Below are 18632 nucleotides of genomic sequence, written 5' to 3' on the forward strand. Positions count from 1 at the left end.
GGTTAGAGGCTCCCTCCACCATGAATTTGCCCAAACTGGGCTGGTTAGAGGCTCCCTCCACCATGAATTGGTCCAAACTGGGGTTTTTAGAGGCTCCCTCCACCATGAATTGGTCCAAACTTGGCTGTTTAGAGGCTCCCTCCACCATTAATTGGTCCAAACTGGGCTGGTTAGAGGCTCCCTCCACCATGAATTGGTCCAAACTGGGTTTTTAGAGGCTCCCTCCACCATGAATTTGCCCAAACTGGGCTGTTTAGAGGCTCCCTCCACCATGAATTGGTCCAAACTGGGGTGGTTAGAGGCTCCCTCCACCATTAATTGGTCCAAACTGGGCTGGTTAGAGGCTCCCTCCACCATTAATTGGTCCAAACTGGGCTGGTTAGAGGCTCCCTCCACCATGAATTTGCCCAAACTGGGCTGGTTAGAGGCTCCCTCCACCATGAATTGGTCCAAACTGGGTTTTTTAGAGGCTCCCTCCACCATGAATTTGCCCAAACTGGGCTGGTTAGAGGCTCCCTCCACCATGAATTGGTCCAAACTGGGGTTTTTAGAGGCTCCCTCCACCATGAATTTGCCCAAACTCTGCTGGTTAGAGGCTCAATCCACCCTGATTTTCAAAACAAATGTTGGTGCCAACCTCAACTTACTACAAGGGCCAAATTCACTGCTGGTGACAAGCTCTCCTCACTGCAAGTGCCAAATACACATGTTTCAAGGTGTTTTCCTACTGTCAGAGAGGTGGTATTGAGTGTGTAAAGTGTGTAGTTGTTAGGCTGTGATGTTGGGGTAATAGAGGGTCTTTGGTGTGTTAGATGCCCCCAGACATGCTTCCCCTGCTGTCCCAGTGTCATTCCAGAGGTGTTGGCATCATTTCCTGGGGTGTCATAGTGGACTTGGTGACCCTCCAGACACGGATTTGGGTTTCCCCCTTAACGAGTATCTGTTCCCCATAGACTATAATGGGGTTCGAAACCCGTTCGAACACACGAACATTGAGCGGCTGTTCGAATCGAATTTCGAACCTCGAACATTTTAGTGTTCGCTCATCTCTAGTCTCTACAAAAACATCCCAGAAGAAGAACTAACTCCAGAACAGCAACAGATAATCACCAAACTGAGGGACATGGAGAAAGTCATCAAAGACTTCCAGAACCCTCTGGACTCACCAATCACCAAAAAAGATATACAGGAAAGAATTGTCCTGCTGAAAGGCAAAAAGGCCAGTGGCCCTGACGGCATCCTACCAGAGATGATCAAATACAGCTCTCCAGCAATACACGCGGCACTGGCAAAGCTATTCACCCTCGTGCTCAATGCTGGACACTTCCCCGAAGACTGGAACAAAGGCCTCATAACCCCCATCTACAAGAATGGGGACCAATATGACCCCAACAACTACAGAGGGATCTGCGTCAGCAGCACGCTGGGGAAACTGTTCAACAGCATCATCAATAACAGAATCCTCACCTTCCTCACACAACATGGGGTCCTCAGCAAGAGCCAAGCAGGGTTCATGCCAAACCACCGCACCACAGACCATATCTACACCCTGCACAGCCTCATCAAGACGCACGTCCACAACACCAGAACAGGCAAGATATTCGCCTGCTTCGTGGACTTTAAGAAGGCGTTTGATTCAGTATGGCACCCAGGCCTGCTCCTGAAACTCTTAGAGAGTGGAATAGGAGGAAGAACGTACGACGTCATCAAGAGCTCCTACACCGGAAACCAGTGCAGTGTGAAGGTGAATGGGAAAAGGACAGCATACTTCCAACAGGCCCGAGGGGTCAGACAAGGCTGTAGCCTGAGCCCAACGCTCTTCAACATCTATATCAATGAACTGGCTACAGCCCTGGAGGCCTCACCAACCCCAGGCCTCACCCTGAACAATCGAGAGGTGAAGTTCCTGCTATACGCCGATGACCTCCTACTCCTGGCCCCCACCGAGAAAGACCTCCAAGAAAGCCTGTCAGTTCTGGAAAAATTCAGCACCACATGGGCCCTACCCATCAACCAGAAGAAGACCAAAGTCATGGTATTTCAGAAGAAGGGCCACAATAAAGCCTCCACCACCCCACAATTCACACTGAACGGCTCCACACTGGAGAAAACCAACAGCTACACCTACCTGGGGCTGGAGCTCAGCCAATCAGAAGCAGCAATAGAAACCCTGAAAGCAAAAGCCTGCAGAACCTTCTACGCCATCAGAAGACAACTGTACCACCTCAAACCACCGGTGAGGGTCTGGATGAAGATATTTGACGCTGTCATCTCCCCGATCCTTCTCTATGGCAGTGAGGTTTGGGGCCCAGCCACCTACCCAGACCAGTCAAAGTGGGATTCCAGCCCAACAGAGAACTTCCACCTGGAGTTCTGCAAATACCTGCTCCATGTCCATCGCAACACCTCCAACATGGCCTGCAGGGCAGAGCTAGGCAGACTCCCCCTATGGCTCACCATACAGAAGAGGGCGCTAGCTTTCCAGGCACACATCCAGGGGAGCAAGCCCGACTCCTACCACCACCAAGCATGGTTAAGCCACCTGAGCAAACCAGACACTCACCAACTAAACAACAGCCAACCACCAAACCAAAAACACCAACAGACGATAACCAAGGCCGAAATAAAGGCGACCACAGAGGCAAACAGAGAGCGGTACATTGAAGAATGGAGAAACGAAATAAATAACTCCAAGAAACTCACCGTGTACCAATCCCTACAAAGGGACTACACCATGGCCACCTACCTGGAGAGAATACGCCACCCCAAGCACAGACAGACCCTGAGCCGGTACAGACTGAGCGCCCACAACCTAGAGATAGAGACGGAGCGATACAGGCAGACGTACAAGCCATGGGAGAACAGACTGTGCCAGCACTGTGACCAGGGGGCCCTAGAAGACGAGACCCACTTCCTGCTACACTGCACCAAATACTCAGCTGTGAGGGCCGTCTACTACCAAAGACTCTCTGCCCACATCCCAGACTTCATATCTGCAGACGAGAAGAGGAAACTCTACATCCTACTGGGAGAAGAAGAGGCCACTGTGGAGATCGCTGCCCAATACGTGTCCAGCTGTCACCAAATAAGAGGAAGATGAGACTCCACGGACTGTTATATTTATCCCAAAACACCCGCCCCACCCCACCTCCCCATATAGCAGTCACCAACGAAGAGGAAGATGAGACTCCATGGACTGTTATACCCCAAACCAACCGCCCCGCCCCACCCCACCTCCCCATATAACGGTCACTAACGAAGAGGAAGATGAGACTCCATGGACTGTTATACCCCAAACCACCCACCCCACCCTCACCACTCACCCACCCGAGTCCAACTCCCCCCCCCCCACACACACACACACACTTTACTAGCTTTGGCAATGCCAAATATCTATTCGGACGTGCCAATAAAGCTTTTTTGATTTGATTTGATTTGATCATGTCATTGGTGATATTATGATCTTCATTGCACATGTTTTGACACTGAAGGTCCATTCTTTGTTCTCTAATTGTATGACGGTGTGAGTTCATCTTTATTCTAAGCTTCTGACCAGTCTCTCCAACATACAGATTTTCAGTGGAACTTTTGGTACATATTATTAAATACACTACATTCGGTGTGTTACAGGTGAACACACCTGGGATTTTATATTCCCTGTTAGAGTTTGGTATCTCTATCCTGTCAGTGGTCAGTATGTGCGGGCAGGTTTTGCACCTTTTCTGTCCACATGGAAATGTTCCTGTGTTAGTTGGAGGTGACAGTGAGCTGATAATCACCATATTCCTGAGGTTTGGGGGCTGTCTATAGCACAGGAGAGGGGGGTCTGGAAATATGGATTTTAGACGGTTGTCTTTTTGCAGTAGTGGATGTAATTTGCGTATGATTCCTTAATAACTCCCCCCCCCCTCCTAAAATTCTATTCCTATGTGTCCCTCTGTACATAAATATGCAGCCTTCAGAAATTGCTTTTAAATTTACCTGAGGAAGCCGAGAGCTTCGAAAGCTTGTAAGCTGTCATCATTATTAGTTAGCCATTAAAAAAGTATCAACTACTGAAGACATATCAAGTTTTTTGTTTTTTATATTTCCTACCCACTGGCTAACACGGTACAAAAACAAACCTTTTCCTTATCTCTGATAGACATCTCTGTTAGAGATGATCTGCAAAGAGAAGTCGACCAAAATTCCTCCTGACATGTGCGCAAACCTCATCATCAACTACAAAACCGTCTGACTGCTGTGCGCGCCAACAAGGGTTTTACCACCAAGTATTAAGTCTTGTTTGCCAGAGGGATCGAATACTTATTTCTCTATGCGACATGCAGATACATTTATAACATTTATACAATGCGATTTTCTGGATTTTATTTTTGATATTCCATCTCTCACGATTAAAATTAACCTACCCTTAAAATTATCGACTGTTCATGTCTTTGTCAGTGGACGAACTTACAAAATCTTTCAGCCACTGAGTCTGTAGAGGAGCGTTATACAGCAGAACTCAACAGGTTCCCAACCTGAGCAACAAGTCCTCAGCAACAAGATGGTAAATAGGGCACATCACAGTCAGCAGCCTAGGTGAGGACAGCTGGGTGTGCACATAGGCCATGGCTGCAATGATGGAGGTGATAAGTTTCTCTGCGCCCTATCTGTGACTGCTGTGAGAAGAAGCTGTGGGTGACAGGAGATTATATAGTGGAAATGTCATGGACGACCAGATGCCATAGCACTGTTATACCTAGTTACTATACATAAAAAGCACAGGTAAGTTTTGGCTGGAAGGACTATGTGACAAGTGTATTCGGCCTACCTGCTGCTTGTTTTTTGGATTTTTCTTTTTCATCTTATAGTTTAGGACACCTGCACCAAATGACACAGTGAATTTAACTCTCCATGCTGCAAATCTCCCCAAGCTTTCTAATTGTACAAAGCAAGGCCTGCAGAATAGCCAGTCATGCCGTATAGCTGATGTTCTTGCATAAAATGTCATTATTATCCTTAATGAGCTCCGCGTGGAGTTATCGGATCAGATGTCACGCTGCGAGGTGACAGAAATGACCATACAACCAGAATTTTTCCTTTCAAGGTGATTTCAAAGCAGCAGTATGTTGATATTGGAGAGGCGAAGAGTGATATTTATACTGAGACGCTCTTCTGCTCCGGTGATCCTCTGCCCGCTGTTTGTTTTGTCTTGTAATAAGCCCGTCTTGAAATGGAGCATTAACATTGCGAGTTCATTATAGTAGACTATGATACCCGGTATTTATAGATTGGGTGCATTGCATGGTAGGAATTCAGATTTGTGCAGACATGAGAATGGCAGATGCGTAAGTCATGCGTAAGTCATGTTTGCTCTCCTGGAAAGCTTTGTCACAACCCCTTACAGACAAATTATTTACTATACCATAATATAATATGAATTAAACCACTACAACACTGCTTTAAAGTATAGGAATATACTGATCATAATACTGCCCACTATGTTCAGGAAAATATTTACTATAGTATTGCCCCTATGATCAAAAATGGATTTACTTTAATACCTCCCATATATCCCAGAATATAATTGCCATAATACTGCCATCTATGACCCCAAAATATAATTATTTTAATAACTCCCTTATGTACAAGAATATAACTCCTATAATACTTCATCCTTTGTTGAAGGGTATGGCTACTATAATACAGCCCCCCTATGTCTAAGAATATAACTGCTATAATACTGCTGCTATGTACAAAGATATGGCTGCTATAATACTGCCCCCTATGTATAAGAATGTAAGTAAACTAATACTTCTGTAAGCCGATGGCTGGTCAGATAATGGAGGAGGTATACATCTCACCCAGACTACTAAGGTGGGTGAGATGAGAAAACTCCAGAAAGAATGTTTCTCAGCAGATAATTCTGTCTGCTGGGGGTTATTTCAGAGTTCCGGTTACTGGTCCGGATTTTTAGGAATGGCAGGTAGGTTGGTAGTGGGACCTGTCATTCCACCCCCTCCAGTCCACACTTTGGGGATGTTCCGGCAGCGACTCAGCTGCAGAGTGTCTGCTCATCAAGCGAGGCTTAAGAAGTCAGCTCCAGCAGCAGACTGGGGGCTGAGCTTGGCTGGAGAGCCAACAGAGAGGTCATATTTTTGGAGCTGTGTCCTGAATGATTCTACTGGCTTTTTGATTTCTGTTATTCTAGGTGAGGTAACCTATTCTCATGTTTAGTTAGAGCCTAGCCAGGCAGGTATTTATTTTTGTATTGTTTCCTTTTGTTGCTGCACTACCTTTTGGGAAGAATATGCAAATCCGACTTCCATGATGTAATTAGGATGTCAGTGCCTCAAGTGTGCACACCAATAGAGGGCGCTGACTTAGAATGTGCAAGTCTAACTTCCATGATGTAATTAGGAAGACAGAGTCTCAGTTATACACACCTATAGAGGGCGCTCCCTTTAACATCATGCTGACCTTCTCAGAGGCCTTTTGTTTGCAATGATGTTGGGATTATACCAGACTAGCAGTTACCCGCGACTTCGTCTGCGGGTTGGCGGTGACATTGAACCGCTTATATGTGTTGTCCCCCCATCTCTGCCCCCAGTTCCCTGTCCCCTCATCTCTTCCTCCTAGTTTCATGTCCCCCCAGTTCCTTGTCCCCATCTCTTCCTTTTAGTTTTGTGTCCCCCCATCTCTGTCCCCAGTTTTTTGTCCCCTATCTCTGCCCCCAGTTTTTTGTCCCCCATCTCTGCCCCCAGTTTCTTGTCCCCCCATCTCTGCCCCCAGTTTCTTGTCCCCCCATCTCTGCCCCCAGCTTCATGTCCCCCTCCTACATCGGCCCCAGTGTAGTAGCACTCACTTTGGCCATGCTCCCTCGCCGCTGCTCTCTCTGCTTGCTCAGTGCACATAGTTCTCGGGCTGCTGCCTGTGTGTGTCCTATATGAGGCAGAGTGAGGCCCCGGCGTCAGGTTGCTATGACGCCGGGCTGCGCTCTGCTTCATATACGCCACACACAGGCTGCAGCCCGAGAATTGTGTGCACTGAGCGAGCAGCGGCGAGGGAGCGTGGCCAAGGTGAGTCCAACCACACTGGGACCGATGTAGGAGGGGGACATGAAGCTGGGGAATGTGGTTGATCCCTGGGGACACCCCCCTCTTCCCCGGGACACCCCCTCCCCCCGCTGCACTGACCTGTATGTGGAGTGTCGGGTGCAGCAGCCTCCTCCTTAGTCCGCGATGTGTGCAGGTGGCCTAGTATAGCTGCGGCTCCGGGACCATGTGGGCTGCCGCCATCTTGCTCACTGTGTCCCTGCTCAATCAGCACGCCCACATTCAGCCCCCAACCTATGGTGCCGCAGCCCTGGCTCTATAGCCCGCCCACAGCCTGCCATGCACCAATAGGAGGTGTGTGGACAGACCAGCCATGGCGGAATGCCAGATTCTACAGCCGAGCCTGGAGGGGTCTTTGGAGGGTCACGGTGGCGATTTGGGGTGAGTGACCCACATTTAAAGTAGCCTATTACCCCTTCCTGGGCAGTGTGTGTGTGTGTGTGTGTGTGAAATTTCACCAAAATCCATTCAGCCGTTTCGATGTATTTGCATCTCATCAGCTTGGCGTAGAGAGGACTGATCTGGCAGAGGTGAGAGGCTTAGACAGGGTTAAGGGGATATCGTCACTCCATAGGGAGAGACCACCATATAGGTGTGTGGAGTCTTATTAAGCCATGAGCGCTCCACTGCAAAGGAACATGGCAAGATTCTTTCCATGACTTATCTGCAGATGTTACATTCTAGTAGCTACAGGACCTTTGATGACATCACAGTCACATGACCTACATGACAAGCCAATCACAGAGCAGTAGTATTAAAGGACCTCCGCCTTTGTTTAATTTATGCAGGTCCCTGCAGTTTTCTGTGTTCCGTGGTCCCTTGACTGGAGTATAAGCCGAGGGGGGCTTTTTTTTAGCATAAAAACTGTGCTGAAAAAGTTGGCTTATTCTCGAGTATATACGGTACTTATATTTGCAAAATGTTTAACTTTTAATTATCTACAAATATAGACATGATTATGTTCATGGGAATACCCCTTTAAGCACGTGCCCTGAGGCCTAGGAGTGAATCCCCAGCGAACCAAACTACAACTTCATTTGGTATTCTCCTTTTCTATTCTTTTATTCCCCTTTATATTTTCTGTATTGTATTGTGTTTTTACCTGTATTTTCTTGATGATCCTCTGATATATACTTTGTGAATGTTAGTGGCTAGTACCGACCCACTTGGGTTAATAGATATAGTATAAATTTCTAAAGCTTGTTTCATATTATCCTATGAACTCAGGCACGCACGGGTTGTGAGTAGTGGAAGGTAAGAAGGGTGATCGCAGGTGTGCCAAGCGACTTGGCAAAGGTGATATTCTTCACACTGCTCCTATGTACTGTACAAGAATATAACTATTGTAATACTTGCCTCTATGTACAAGAACACAACTATTATATGTAGCAGTGATGTGGATCCACTGTTCTACTGAACTGGTCTAGAATTTGCTGCTGGGAACCATCAGGTTGCTGTCTCTCGGAGTACTCTATGCTCAGTGACACCTTCACAGGAAGTAGCAAGCTAGGAACCTTTTTTCTCTGGCACCTTCCTGTGGGGGGGGGGGGGGGTTGTGCCTTATGGAGCTTACAAGAGCACTGAAGTGTCTGGGAACATGCAGAAAAGATTTACAGTCCCTTATAGGGTCAGCACACACACTCTCTGAGCAGGGGCTGGAGCTCAATGACTAAGACCAGAAAGAATAGTGCAGTGGGCAGAGAGAGAAGACTGGAGGCTATGGTTAAGCAGTAATGCACTATTATACCGCCGTCTATGTACAAGACTATAACTACTATAATACTGCCTCCTATTTATAAGAATATAACTACTATAATACTTCCCTAGACGTACATGAGTATAACGTGTATAGTATATTTATATACTAGAAGACGCTTTTTTATTCCTATGCTAAGAAGTCTGTTGTTTTTAGTATACATCTGTAATAAAGAGAATGGTTGTGCTTTGTTTTTATGACCTTACTGAAATAATCCCCATCCACTATCTATCAGGATGGCGCAGCATGCATGCCATTCTCTGCGTCATTTTCATTATGCCTCTTCTGATGAATAATGAAAACAGAGCCCCAGTGCTAAATGGTGTGTTTGCAGCGACGATGGGGGCATTAAATCTGCGAGCGCCGTCAATGATTCAGAAATCTGTTTATCCTGTCATGGAGGGTAATTGTGAAATGGAGATAAGGGAACATGCGGTATGAATGTCACCGATTCTCAGGCAGACATGGAACAATGATGATAATACATCGGGAATAATGACAATGTGTGATCGGGGAAATCTGCCGCTCAGTGACATCACGCTGTTGTTTCCTCACAAAGTTTTTGCATTCTCAGGAACTGTTTTTTTTAAAAAAAAGCAAGGGCCAGTTCAGACTGTCGCAAATAGTAAAGGCAGTACAGATAATGTAGAAGTCACATTTTCTGTACTGCGCACAACTCAGGGCTCGTTCACATCTGCGCCCGGTCTTCGTTCTGCAGGTTTCCGTTTCCTGCCGGAAACTGGGCAGGAGACGGAAACCTGCAGTCATTTTTCAAACCCAATGGGTTTGGAAAGTGTCCAGCTATGAGCGCTGGTGAGCGACTTTGTGTCCAGTTTAAAAAAAAACAGTTTTGCCGCGGAGAGCGTAGAACGCTCACCGGCACTCACGGCCAGACTCGGTCTGACAAGTTTCCGTCTTTTGCATACAGAAGATGGAAACCTCAGGACGGAGATTGAACGCTGGTGTGACCCCAGCATCAGCTGAACTGAACTCACTACATGATAGTGATTCATACCATTGTAAGTTCCAGAACAACGAAAATTCTGCCGTCCCATACTCACAGCATCAACTTGTCTACAGGATAATAAACCCACAGTCAGGCTGGAACCTGCAGCATCATTTTAATGGAAACCATTACCTGTATATACTTATCAGCAAATTGTATTATTGATGTATATGTATTTGTGGTGTTTTTGACTTAATTCCTGATGAAAATATTACTATCCATTTGGGCCTGAGGGTCCCTATTTTAATGACTTGTGATCACTGATAAGGCCTTCTGTGGTGTGAATGGCATCCCTATGAAGTCAACACAACACAGATAAGGGAGTTATAAAAATGCAGAAAAGGCCAAACACAAACTTCTTTTAGACACATGAGAAGAAAAAAAGTGGGTTCTGGGGATAATATCACTCCCGAAGGAGAGATCACCTTCTCAGACGTATGGAGTCTTACAAAAAGCCTTTTTAGCCCTACTGGGGGGGATTATGGGAAAATCCTCATTGGAGCTAAAAAGGCTTTTTGTAAGACTTCATATTTTCCCTACGCTGTGCTGAAGAGATCCAATCAGATCGAAACAGCGCTGTCCACAGCTGGGATATTGATTTGGCTAAATCCTGCATCATAACAATAAAGGCTTATTGAAAAAGTCGGGCATGATGTTCAAGGGAGCTACCCCTAGAGGGCAGCAAACAGAGGTACTGTTTTCCTGCATATTTTTCCCAAAAAAAGTGGGGGAATAGGTCTGGTGGTTACATCTTTCCCAGATTCAGTATATGACAAAGAAACATTTCAACCCCCATCCCATACAGGGGAGTGAACTAAACTAGACAGGAACAATTAATAATCCACTGTCCAGACGCTGAGAGGGGATAGGAATTAAGATCCAGAGACATGACCTAATGTTAGAAAAACTGTTTGTTTGCTTGTTTATATCACTTTTTGTTTCGTCTCTTTTAGTAAGCACTGATCTATACAATTTCATGGTGGTCCCTGTATGCTGTATTGATCTACTGCCTTATAAAATGTATCCGTCTTCTATTAGAGAAACGCGTGCATATATGAGTTGGTTTCCTACTACTCAAATCGAAAGGTGATGGCAGCATATATCTGGGTCTATAATGGGCATCTGATTTCGGATTTAGAGAAGCATCTACTGTGCTGCATTTATGTGTCCCTATTACTGTGTGCTCTCACAGTATCTAAGACTGGTCACAAAGAATACTGATGGCTGCAATGCCCAAAAGGTTAGAGGTGACTGCTGCAAAGAATACGTCAGGCTGCCTATGAACTTGTTAAAGTATGCCTTTGGTAAAACTGGAATCCTTTTATGGGACTTCCATGTAGCCCTTTTTTTCTACTCATTACCCCCTTAAGGTATGGCTACATGCATCTGCCTTGGCCTCTTTAACCCTTAGTTATGTGCTATTCCAGCAGCTCAATGTTACACTCCTAAGCATTGAAATTTCAACACCAAGAAGGAAAAGTCTTTGGAGGTGTGAAAATCACAGGATCCGTAGACACGTTAGTAATATGCAAATGATAAGAAAAAAGTGGAGTCAAAATATTCAAAGCATCTCAATTTATTCAGTATACAGTATGAGCGCCATGCGTAGCAATATATACATATACATGTCTTCGCATGCTATCAATGAGGTTGTTAATGAATGTCTGAGCAATGTTATGCCACGTTGCAAATCATCAATATTGGCTACTGGCAGCTGCCTCTTCCTTTGCAATTGCAGACCAATGACGTCTCAGATGTCTCCAGCTATTACTGTGTCTGAGACCAAAGTGAATCTCAATGCTGAAGTGGGTAGACCTCCATTCCAGCCTCCATTGCTATCTTGCTGTGAACTATGATAGCCTTTGAGTGGCGTGAAGTCACTGCAACACCTATTGCTGGCTTTGTAGCCCAGTATTGTGCAAGCGCCTACTAATGGTTTGTGTTAGTACTGCTTGCTTCCCTAGACTTGGGATGTGATGTCCAGTTTCACTTGCAGTACAGAATGGATCACTACGCGCCATTCTTCCAGTCAGACTATCTGTCCATGCAGTTTCACCTCCTGCTCTCGTTCCAGTTTGTCATTGTTCTCCCAAGAATAGCGACCCGTAACATTGGCAGATCAGTACACACCTAGGCCCAGATGTCAGCATTGTTCAGAGTGATAAGCCAAGCTCTCTCATTATCAAGGATTCTGTCCCTCTTAGTTTGAGACAAATAGTGAGTCATTGAACAGTAGGCATCGAACACTCACTTGATCCAATTTATGAGGTTTCATTTTGCTAAAAAAAACTTTGATCTTTATCTGTTTTTTTTATTCCCCTCTCTGCCACAGAATGGAGCTAGGTGCTTGCAAATTTTCAGATCTTAAAGACACCAGCTACTTCCGTGTTATGCACTTCTTAGGACCGGCTCTTGTTCTACAGCCTCCAAGCTCTGTGCTCTCTTCACTTCCTGGATTTCTCGGCACATTGGTGGGCAAGGTTTCACTTACTCTGCTAACTGCTATGTTTGCAGTCAGTAATGAGGGATTGGTTGTAAATGCATTACCACAGTATAAAGCTGATGTGGAAACTGATGTTGCAGAGCTGGATTTGAGTCAGCTTGCATTACATACAGAGTTAATGGACTCCTTATCTCAGCCCTTATCAGTCAAATTCAGTTAAACTGGCTGATAAGTGGAAAAGCTGAAGATAGACAGCACAGTAATCCCGGAGCTCTCACCTCCCCCCTTCCCTATCTGAGGAGCTCCGTTGCTTGTCAGCCCCTCCCTACCCCCCCTGAGAGCAGGCAGCTACCTCACTTGGGAAATGAGCAGATAAGCCCAGTGGCCATAGAAACGCAGTGTCAACAATGAAGTGAATAAATTAAGATAACGGCCAAACAAAGCAGTTTTGATAAAGTAATGTATTTAGGAAAAGCCTTAAATCCACATAAACTAGCAGTATAGATAGGATGCTTTTCATAGGACAACACCTTTAATTCTATTTTTTTCCTATTACAAAAATGTGTCCCCCCCATCTACGGTGCTATTTTCGTCCATTCATTTGACCACTTTCTAGGGTCATTTGTAAAAATCTGCAAGAGTGGTGTCAGAATAGCATCGTAGCCTCTTGTGTGACCTTCCCTGTCGTATAACGTGCGTGGTAAATAGAGGAATCAGAATTTCCCCTCCTGTAAGATTTTCTGTATGCAATAAATGGTCAGTCCTCCAAACCGCTGAGACTTGATCAAATGAATCTCTGATCTGGGAATATGTGAAGATGATTTTAAAATGAGAAGGAATTAATGTAGCCGCGGGGCAGCTGTGTTTTTAAATGTCAAGAGTTATTTGTAATGCGCGTTCCTAGTTTTCCTAAATGAATGCATAATGGGAGAGGGGATGATATTTCATTGAAATTCTCCGTGCAGAGTCACATTCTCATTTCTGCGCCAGCTCTAAATAATGTAACTTTATGTTTTACATCGCCATTGTGTTTAGGAGAAAATGAGTTTTATGGAGGCAAGTTATTTGATTTACCTACTTGAGAGGCCGTGTCTGGAATTTACAGTTTTGGGTTGAGTCTGAATGTTATTTTTTATTTTTATTTGTTTTGATATTTTAGACTGTGTACATAATGATCAATAATAATTTAGAAATCATATGTTGCAGTACCATTTTCAGCCACATAGTCGAAGTGTCAGTATTGCTTAACCACTTAAAACTTCAGCTACATTAGATCACTGGAGTCGAGTGGGCGAACAATCATTGCCAGCCTGTTGAACTACCAAGTCATCCCTTCTATAATAGTTATTAAAGGGGGTTTTCAGGATAAAATTATTGATGACGTATCCTAAGGATAGGTCCAACACCTATCAATTGCATGAATTAGCTGTTCTCAGCATTTGAAACACAGAGAATGGAGCAGGAAGCCGACAGCTCTGGCGGACCTGAGTCACTACAGTTTAGCTCCCATTCATATGAATGGGAACTGATCTGTAATACCTGGTCTGGCCACTACACAGAGAATGGAGATGTCTGCTTCCTGCTCCATTCTCTGTGTACCAGCTGCTGAGAACAGCTAATTCATGGCGGTGTCGGGAGTAGAACCCCCCCCCACCAATCAATGTGTTTAGTCTGAAAAACCGCTTACATTATTACAGTAATAATAGTATTATTGGAATTATTGATCATATTACAGTTTAGCTTACAATTCCACCTTTGATCACATGGTGGATGTGTAAACTATTGTACAACATTTTTATAGAAATTAAAAGCAGTTAGGGGTTGGTTTTGTGCTGGTTGCTGAATTGAAAGGGGATGACAGCTGCAGCCTCTTCACTATATACCAAGCACAGTGATGTGCATTGTATAGCGGCTGTACATGGTATCACATCTCAGAACCTTTCACTTGAATGGGACTGAGCTGTAAGTAGGTCATGTGATAGATGAGTATGGCCTGTGAAGAGGTAACAGCTCTCAAGCAGCAAACCCATAGGGGTCCTGGGTGTTGTACCCTCGAAGGTCTTTGATTTTTGACCTATCCTAAGGATATATTATCTACCTTATAAGCCTGGAAATTCTTCAATTCTCAACATGTCTTAATAGTAGAGTATTTCACTTTCAATGGGTTTTAAGATCTCTGCTTGTTATCATTCAGTAGGCTCTACATTCACACGAATGGAGTTCTCCTGAAGTTGTTTGCACAGTGTATGGCCAGGGTGCCAACCTGTAAGGAGAAACTATGAAGAGGATAAGGCAATGTCCTTTATTCTCAGGATTCCTGGGGTCTTAGACTTCAGATCCACACCTTTTATAAAAATGGGACTAACCAGCAGAACTTGATCTGTTGAAAACCAGCTTTGACTTGAGGCCTGTTGTCTCTTGGACTACAAGATGGGCTTATAATGGAGTGAATTGATAATGTAGTACATATACAAGGGGGCAACAAACTAAAGTTTTCTCCTTCCTTTCTATTTCAGACTGTATATTTCCATTCATTATTGAATGACCTTGGAATTGTCGCTGTGGTAGAAGTCATAGCTATAACCAGAAGACATGATGGGATGAAGCAGGAATCATCGTGCGGCTTTGCGTTGATGCGTTTGTTTAGTAGCCAAGCGGAGGAGGAACCAGTGAATCAACAGAAGAGGTAACTCAGCAATGCAGATATCTGGGTCATTGCTTCATTTCCTCTTGACCGGCTCCCAAAACGCATGGGGTTGTATTCGAGACCTTGTCTTATCCTGGGTCAATATCTTGAGACATAAATCAAAAAAGTAGTCCTTTTGTAGATTTACACTGTGCATCCATTTTATACACTGATATATTGCATGTGTCCATTCCAACATTTATATATTTACAGAAAGCAGACTAGAACTTGTATCTCAGATAATCTGCAGAAAAAATAGGTTGGCCGATAAATAGAGACTAATACTACTACACTTTCCAAATATGCCTTTGTTATTCTGCATTGCAGCTCCATTTTTATGAAAATCAAAGTTTAATTCTTATGCAACTCACCTGAAAAGGGCAATGGTATATGGTATACTTTATGCAGTGAATAATAAAATAATATATATAAACGAAAGAGGAACAGAGTCAGCATATACGACAATCAGTTGCAAGTCTTTCGGACCCCTTACTGTGCTATTACAATAAGGTATAGAACTCTTTAAGTGTATCTCCAGTTGTTAACAACTTTTATTAAATTAATAAAAATATGTTAATATAAGAAACTTTGTAATAAATCTTACTAAGGAGATGTGTTTCCTTCACCACTTATCCTTCTCCTTATCTTTAGTCTGACTGCGTGTTTATCTTAGATTTGTTCGTATTTAGCCTCACACTTAGAACTCTATGGGGCAAGGAGGAGTTGAGTAGGAACTGGTGGCATCTGCTTCATTGATTTAGTGCTTCATTCTGTGCACTCAAAGCCTCTTATCTATACCCTAGCAGTATTAAGAGTTAATAGTAGCAGAGTGAAGAAGCAGCAATTATTTGAGGGTCTTTTCTAGTTGCTGCTTCCTACTTTGTAATAAATCGTACTAAGGAGATGTGTTTCCTTCACCACTTATTAAGCCGTTCTCCTTCTCTTTATCTTTAGTCTTACTGCTTGTTTATCTTAGATTTGGTCGTATTTAACCTCACACTCAGAACTCTATGGGGCAGGGAGGAGTTGAGTAGGAACTAGTGGCGGCTGGTTTATTGATTTATTGCTTCATTCTGTGCACTCAAAGCCTCTTATCTACACCCTAGCAGTATTAAAAGAGTTAATAGTAGCAGAGTGAAGAAGCAGCAATTATTTGAGGGTCTTTTCTAGCTGCTTCTTCCTACCCCTCCCCTCTTCAAAGACTAACATGTAGAAAGTAACTTGGCCTGAAAAGTGGAGAAGAAAATATATTTCTTTAATAATATATTAGAAAGCTTTCTTTCTTTCTCCTTCCTTCCTGACTGACTATTAATGTATGAAATGTTGCTTATACGTGGAGGTACGCTGTAGTGTATTACCAAATTTTACCTACTGAACTAGTAACACCAGCAGACAGGTGCCATCAAAGCAAGTTTAAAGAGGACCTACTATCAGGTCTGAAAAGTCCAAAGACATACCTCTGATAGAGGCTGTCATCCTTAGCATTTTGGTGTTTTGTTTACCCAGATCTGCTCAGCCTTTCCAAAGATATAAGCCCTGTTATTGTTGATGCAGTTTAAGGTAGACTATCCAAGTGAACGGTAACCCTACATGACATGCAGCACATAGAGATCCCAGAGAAACCACAGTGTTACCACCCACTTGGCTAGTATACCTTCATTTGCATGAGGGTCTTATATCTTTAAAATGGCTGAAAGGATTCCAATAAACAAGATGCCAAGTTGCTGAGGGTGATGGTGCCGAGACCCTGGTTTTCTTTAAACATACCTATATTGCAGTAGCATAATGAAGAAAACAAAGTTTTATTTGGTCTTCACGAGTGTCCACTGGGCCTTGCTCAAGCCAGGAAGTGTCATGAGATTGGGTCAGCAAAACCTCCCAAATCCTTTCCCTCTGGTTTCGATTGATAGCCCTGTATACCGTTCAGTGGAGGAGCTGATATATGTAGCCAATGCCCACAGAAAAGTGAGGTACAACACAGGGGAACACTAAAGATAACCAGAGGGGAGAGGTTTGGGAGGATGTACTGGCCCATGCTCAGGACACTTCCCGGCTTGAGCTAGGCCTAATGGACACATGTTGAGAATAAAACTCTATTTTCTTCTTTATGATAAACTCAAACACGTGTGTCATGAAAGCAAGTCCCATACCTGTCTAGTAGTGTGGGAGGTTTGGTAGGGTATCACGTAAAGGAACTTGTCATTACCTCACTACCTGGCCTTGTTGTTTCCATCAAATAGGGTTGTAGAAATATGCTGTGTGTGGGTTCAAGTACAGACAAAAAAGACATTACAAAGAAATAGTCACTTCGCACTATTGAAGTCCCTGCTCGCAAGAGCTTACAGTCTATGGGGTAGAGGGGGTGACACAAGAGGTAACAGGGGCGGCAGTGGAAGTAGCATTACTTTTACAATGGGCCGGTATTTTTGTAATAGAGGTGACTGTCGTTACACATATATAAAGCTGTATGATCCGTCACCAGTCGTGTCCTTAATGTGCAGATGGTGCCTCGACATATAAAGTTAGCCTGAAACTGCATCCTATCCTATGGGGTAATGTGGGAGCGGGAGCAAAGGAGGGTTCGTTTTAGGGATTCCAACTACGGAAGGGTTTACATTAGAAATTGTGATAGGCTTGTCTGATAAGATGTGTCTTTAGTTTGCGCTTGAAGCTGTAGAAAATGGGAGTTAATCTGATTGTCCGGGATAGAGCATTCCAGAGAAGTGGTGCAACTCTAGTGAATAGTGAAATTCTATTGTTTGCCTCAAGGGGCAGAGAGTAGGGAAGCCAGAAAGTCCATATTATTTCAATATTCTTGTAAATATTAGAAGACAACCTTAGTAGATTTCCAACTGGTGGGACCACACCCAGCACCAATAAAGAAGGGACTTGGTCTCATCCTTGGACATAAAGAACAGCATTTCAATGTTTTGGTTGATCTTGGTGTAAAAAGGAGCTGATAAAATTGTGGTTATTTTTGAAGAACTATTCAATTGAATTTTCTCGTATATGGAGGTTTTTGTTTTGTTTTTTTTTATGGTTCTTTAGCATCGACCATTTCCCATAAAGGGTTACTTAGCATCTCAGCTCCGTCTTGCCGGGCCCAGAGCTGGAGTCTTCACTAACGTTAAAAGTTCCAACTCTCTCAAGACCTGCCAGTAGATAAGTAAACGTAGAAAACGTCCAAAAAATACCGTGACCGTTGTCAGACCTTGACGAAATCTCATTTGCAGGCAGAGCATTGGGGGTGTTTGTGGAGGTTTCTAATGCTCGCTGTGTGTTTTTGAATTCTCAAATTAAAAACTGGCACCGTAAAGCGCCCAGATGGCTTCTGCTCCTCGGTTTGCATTACGGAGAAGTAAAAAAGCGAGGAAATAATGTTTGAAAATATTTACTGCTTTATTTGGGTGTAATTTGGACAATGCTTTCTCATTTAGATTGATGTAATAGCATATTGTGTATATGATTACACGGTTGAACATGCCGCCTGAAAAGCCAGGGATCCTACAAAAACTGCCTAATAAATGTGGCAATACAGTCATCTAGATGCGAAAACTGTCATTATCCGAGACACAGTTCTCTAAAGAGACGTCTGTATTGCTGTATGTAATGTTCTGCTGATGTGAAGAATGAAATGGATGTCT

General features: G+C 43.9%; 1 protein-coding gene across 1 annotated transcript in view; it reads left to right on the forward strand.

The window, feature by feature from the left end:
* NPHP4 (nephrocystin 4) overlaps positions 1 to 18632 on the forward strand; it is a 213498-nt gene that overhangs the window by 53135 nt on the left and 141731 nt on the right. The window contains exon 4 of the mRNA XM_075279781.1: positions 14819 to 14988. Within this exon, the coding sequence (XP_075135882.1) occupies positions 14819 to 14988 (170 nt within the window). The remainder of the gene's footprint in view (positions 1 to 14818; positions 14989 to 18632) is intronic.

The sequence above is a fragment of the Leptodactylus fuscus genome, chromosome 6 (genome assembly GCF_031893055.1).
Source record: "Leptodactylus fuscus isolate aLepFus1 chromosome 6, aLepFus1.hap2, whole genome shotgun sequence".
NCBI classification, from domain to species: domain Eukaryota; kingdom Metazoa; phylum Chordata; class Amphibia; order Anura; family Leptodactylidae; genus Leptodactylus; species Leptodactylus fuscus.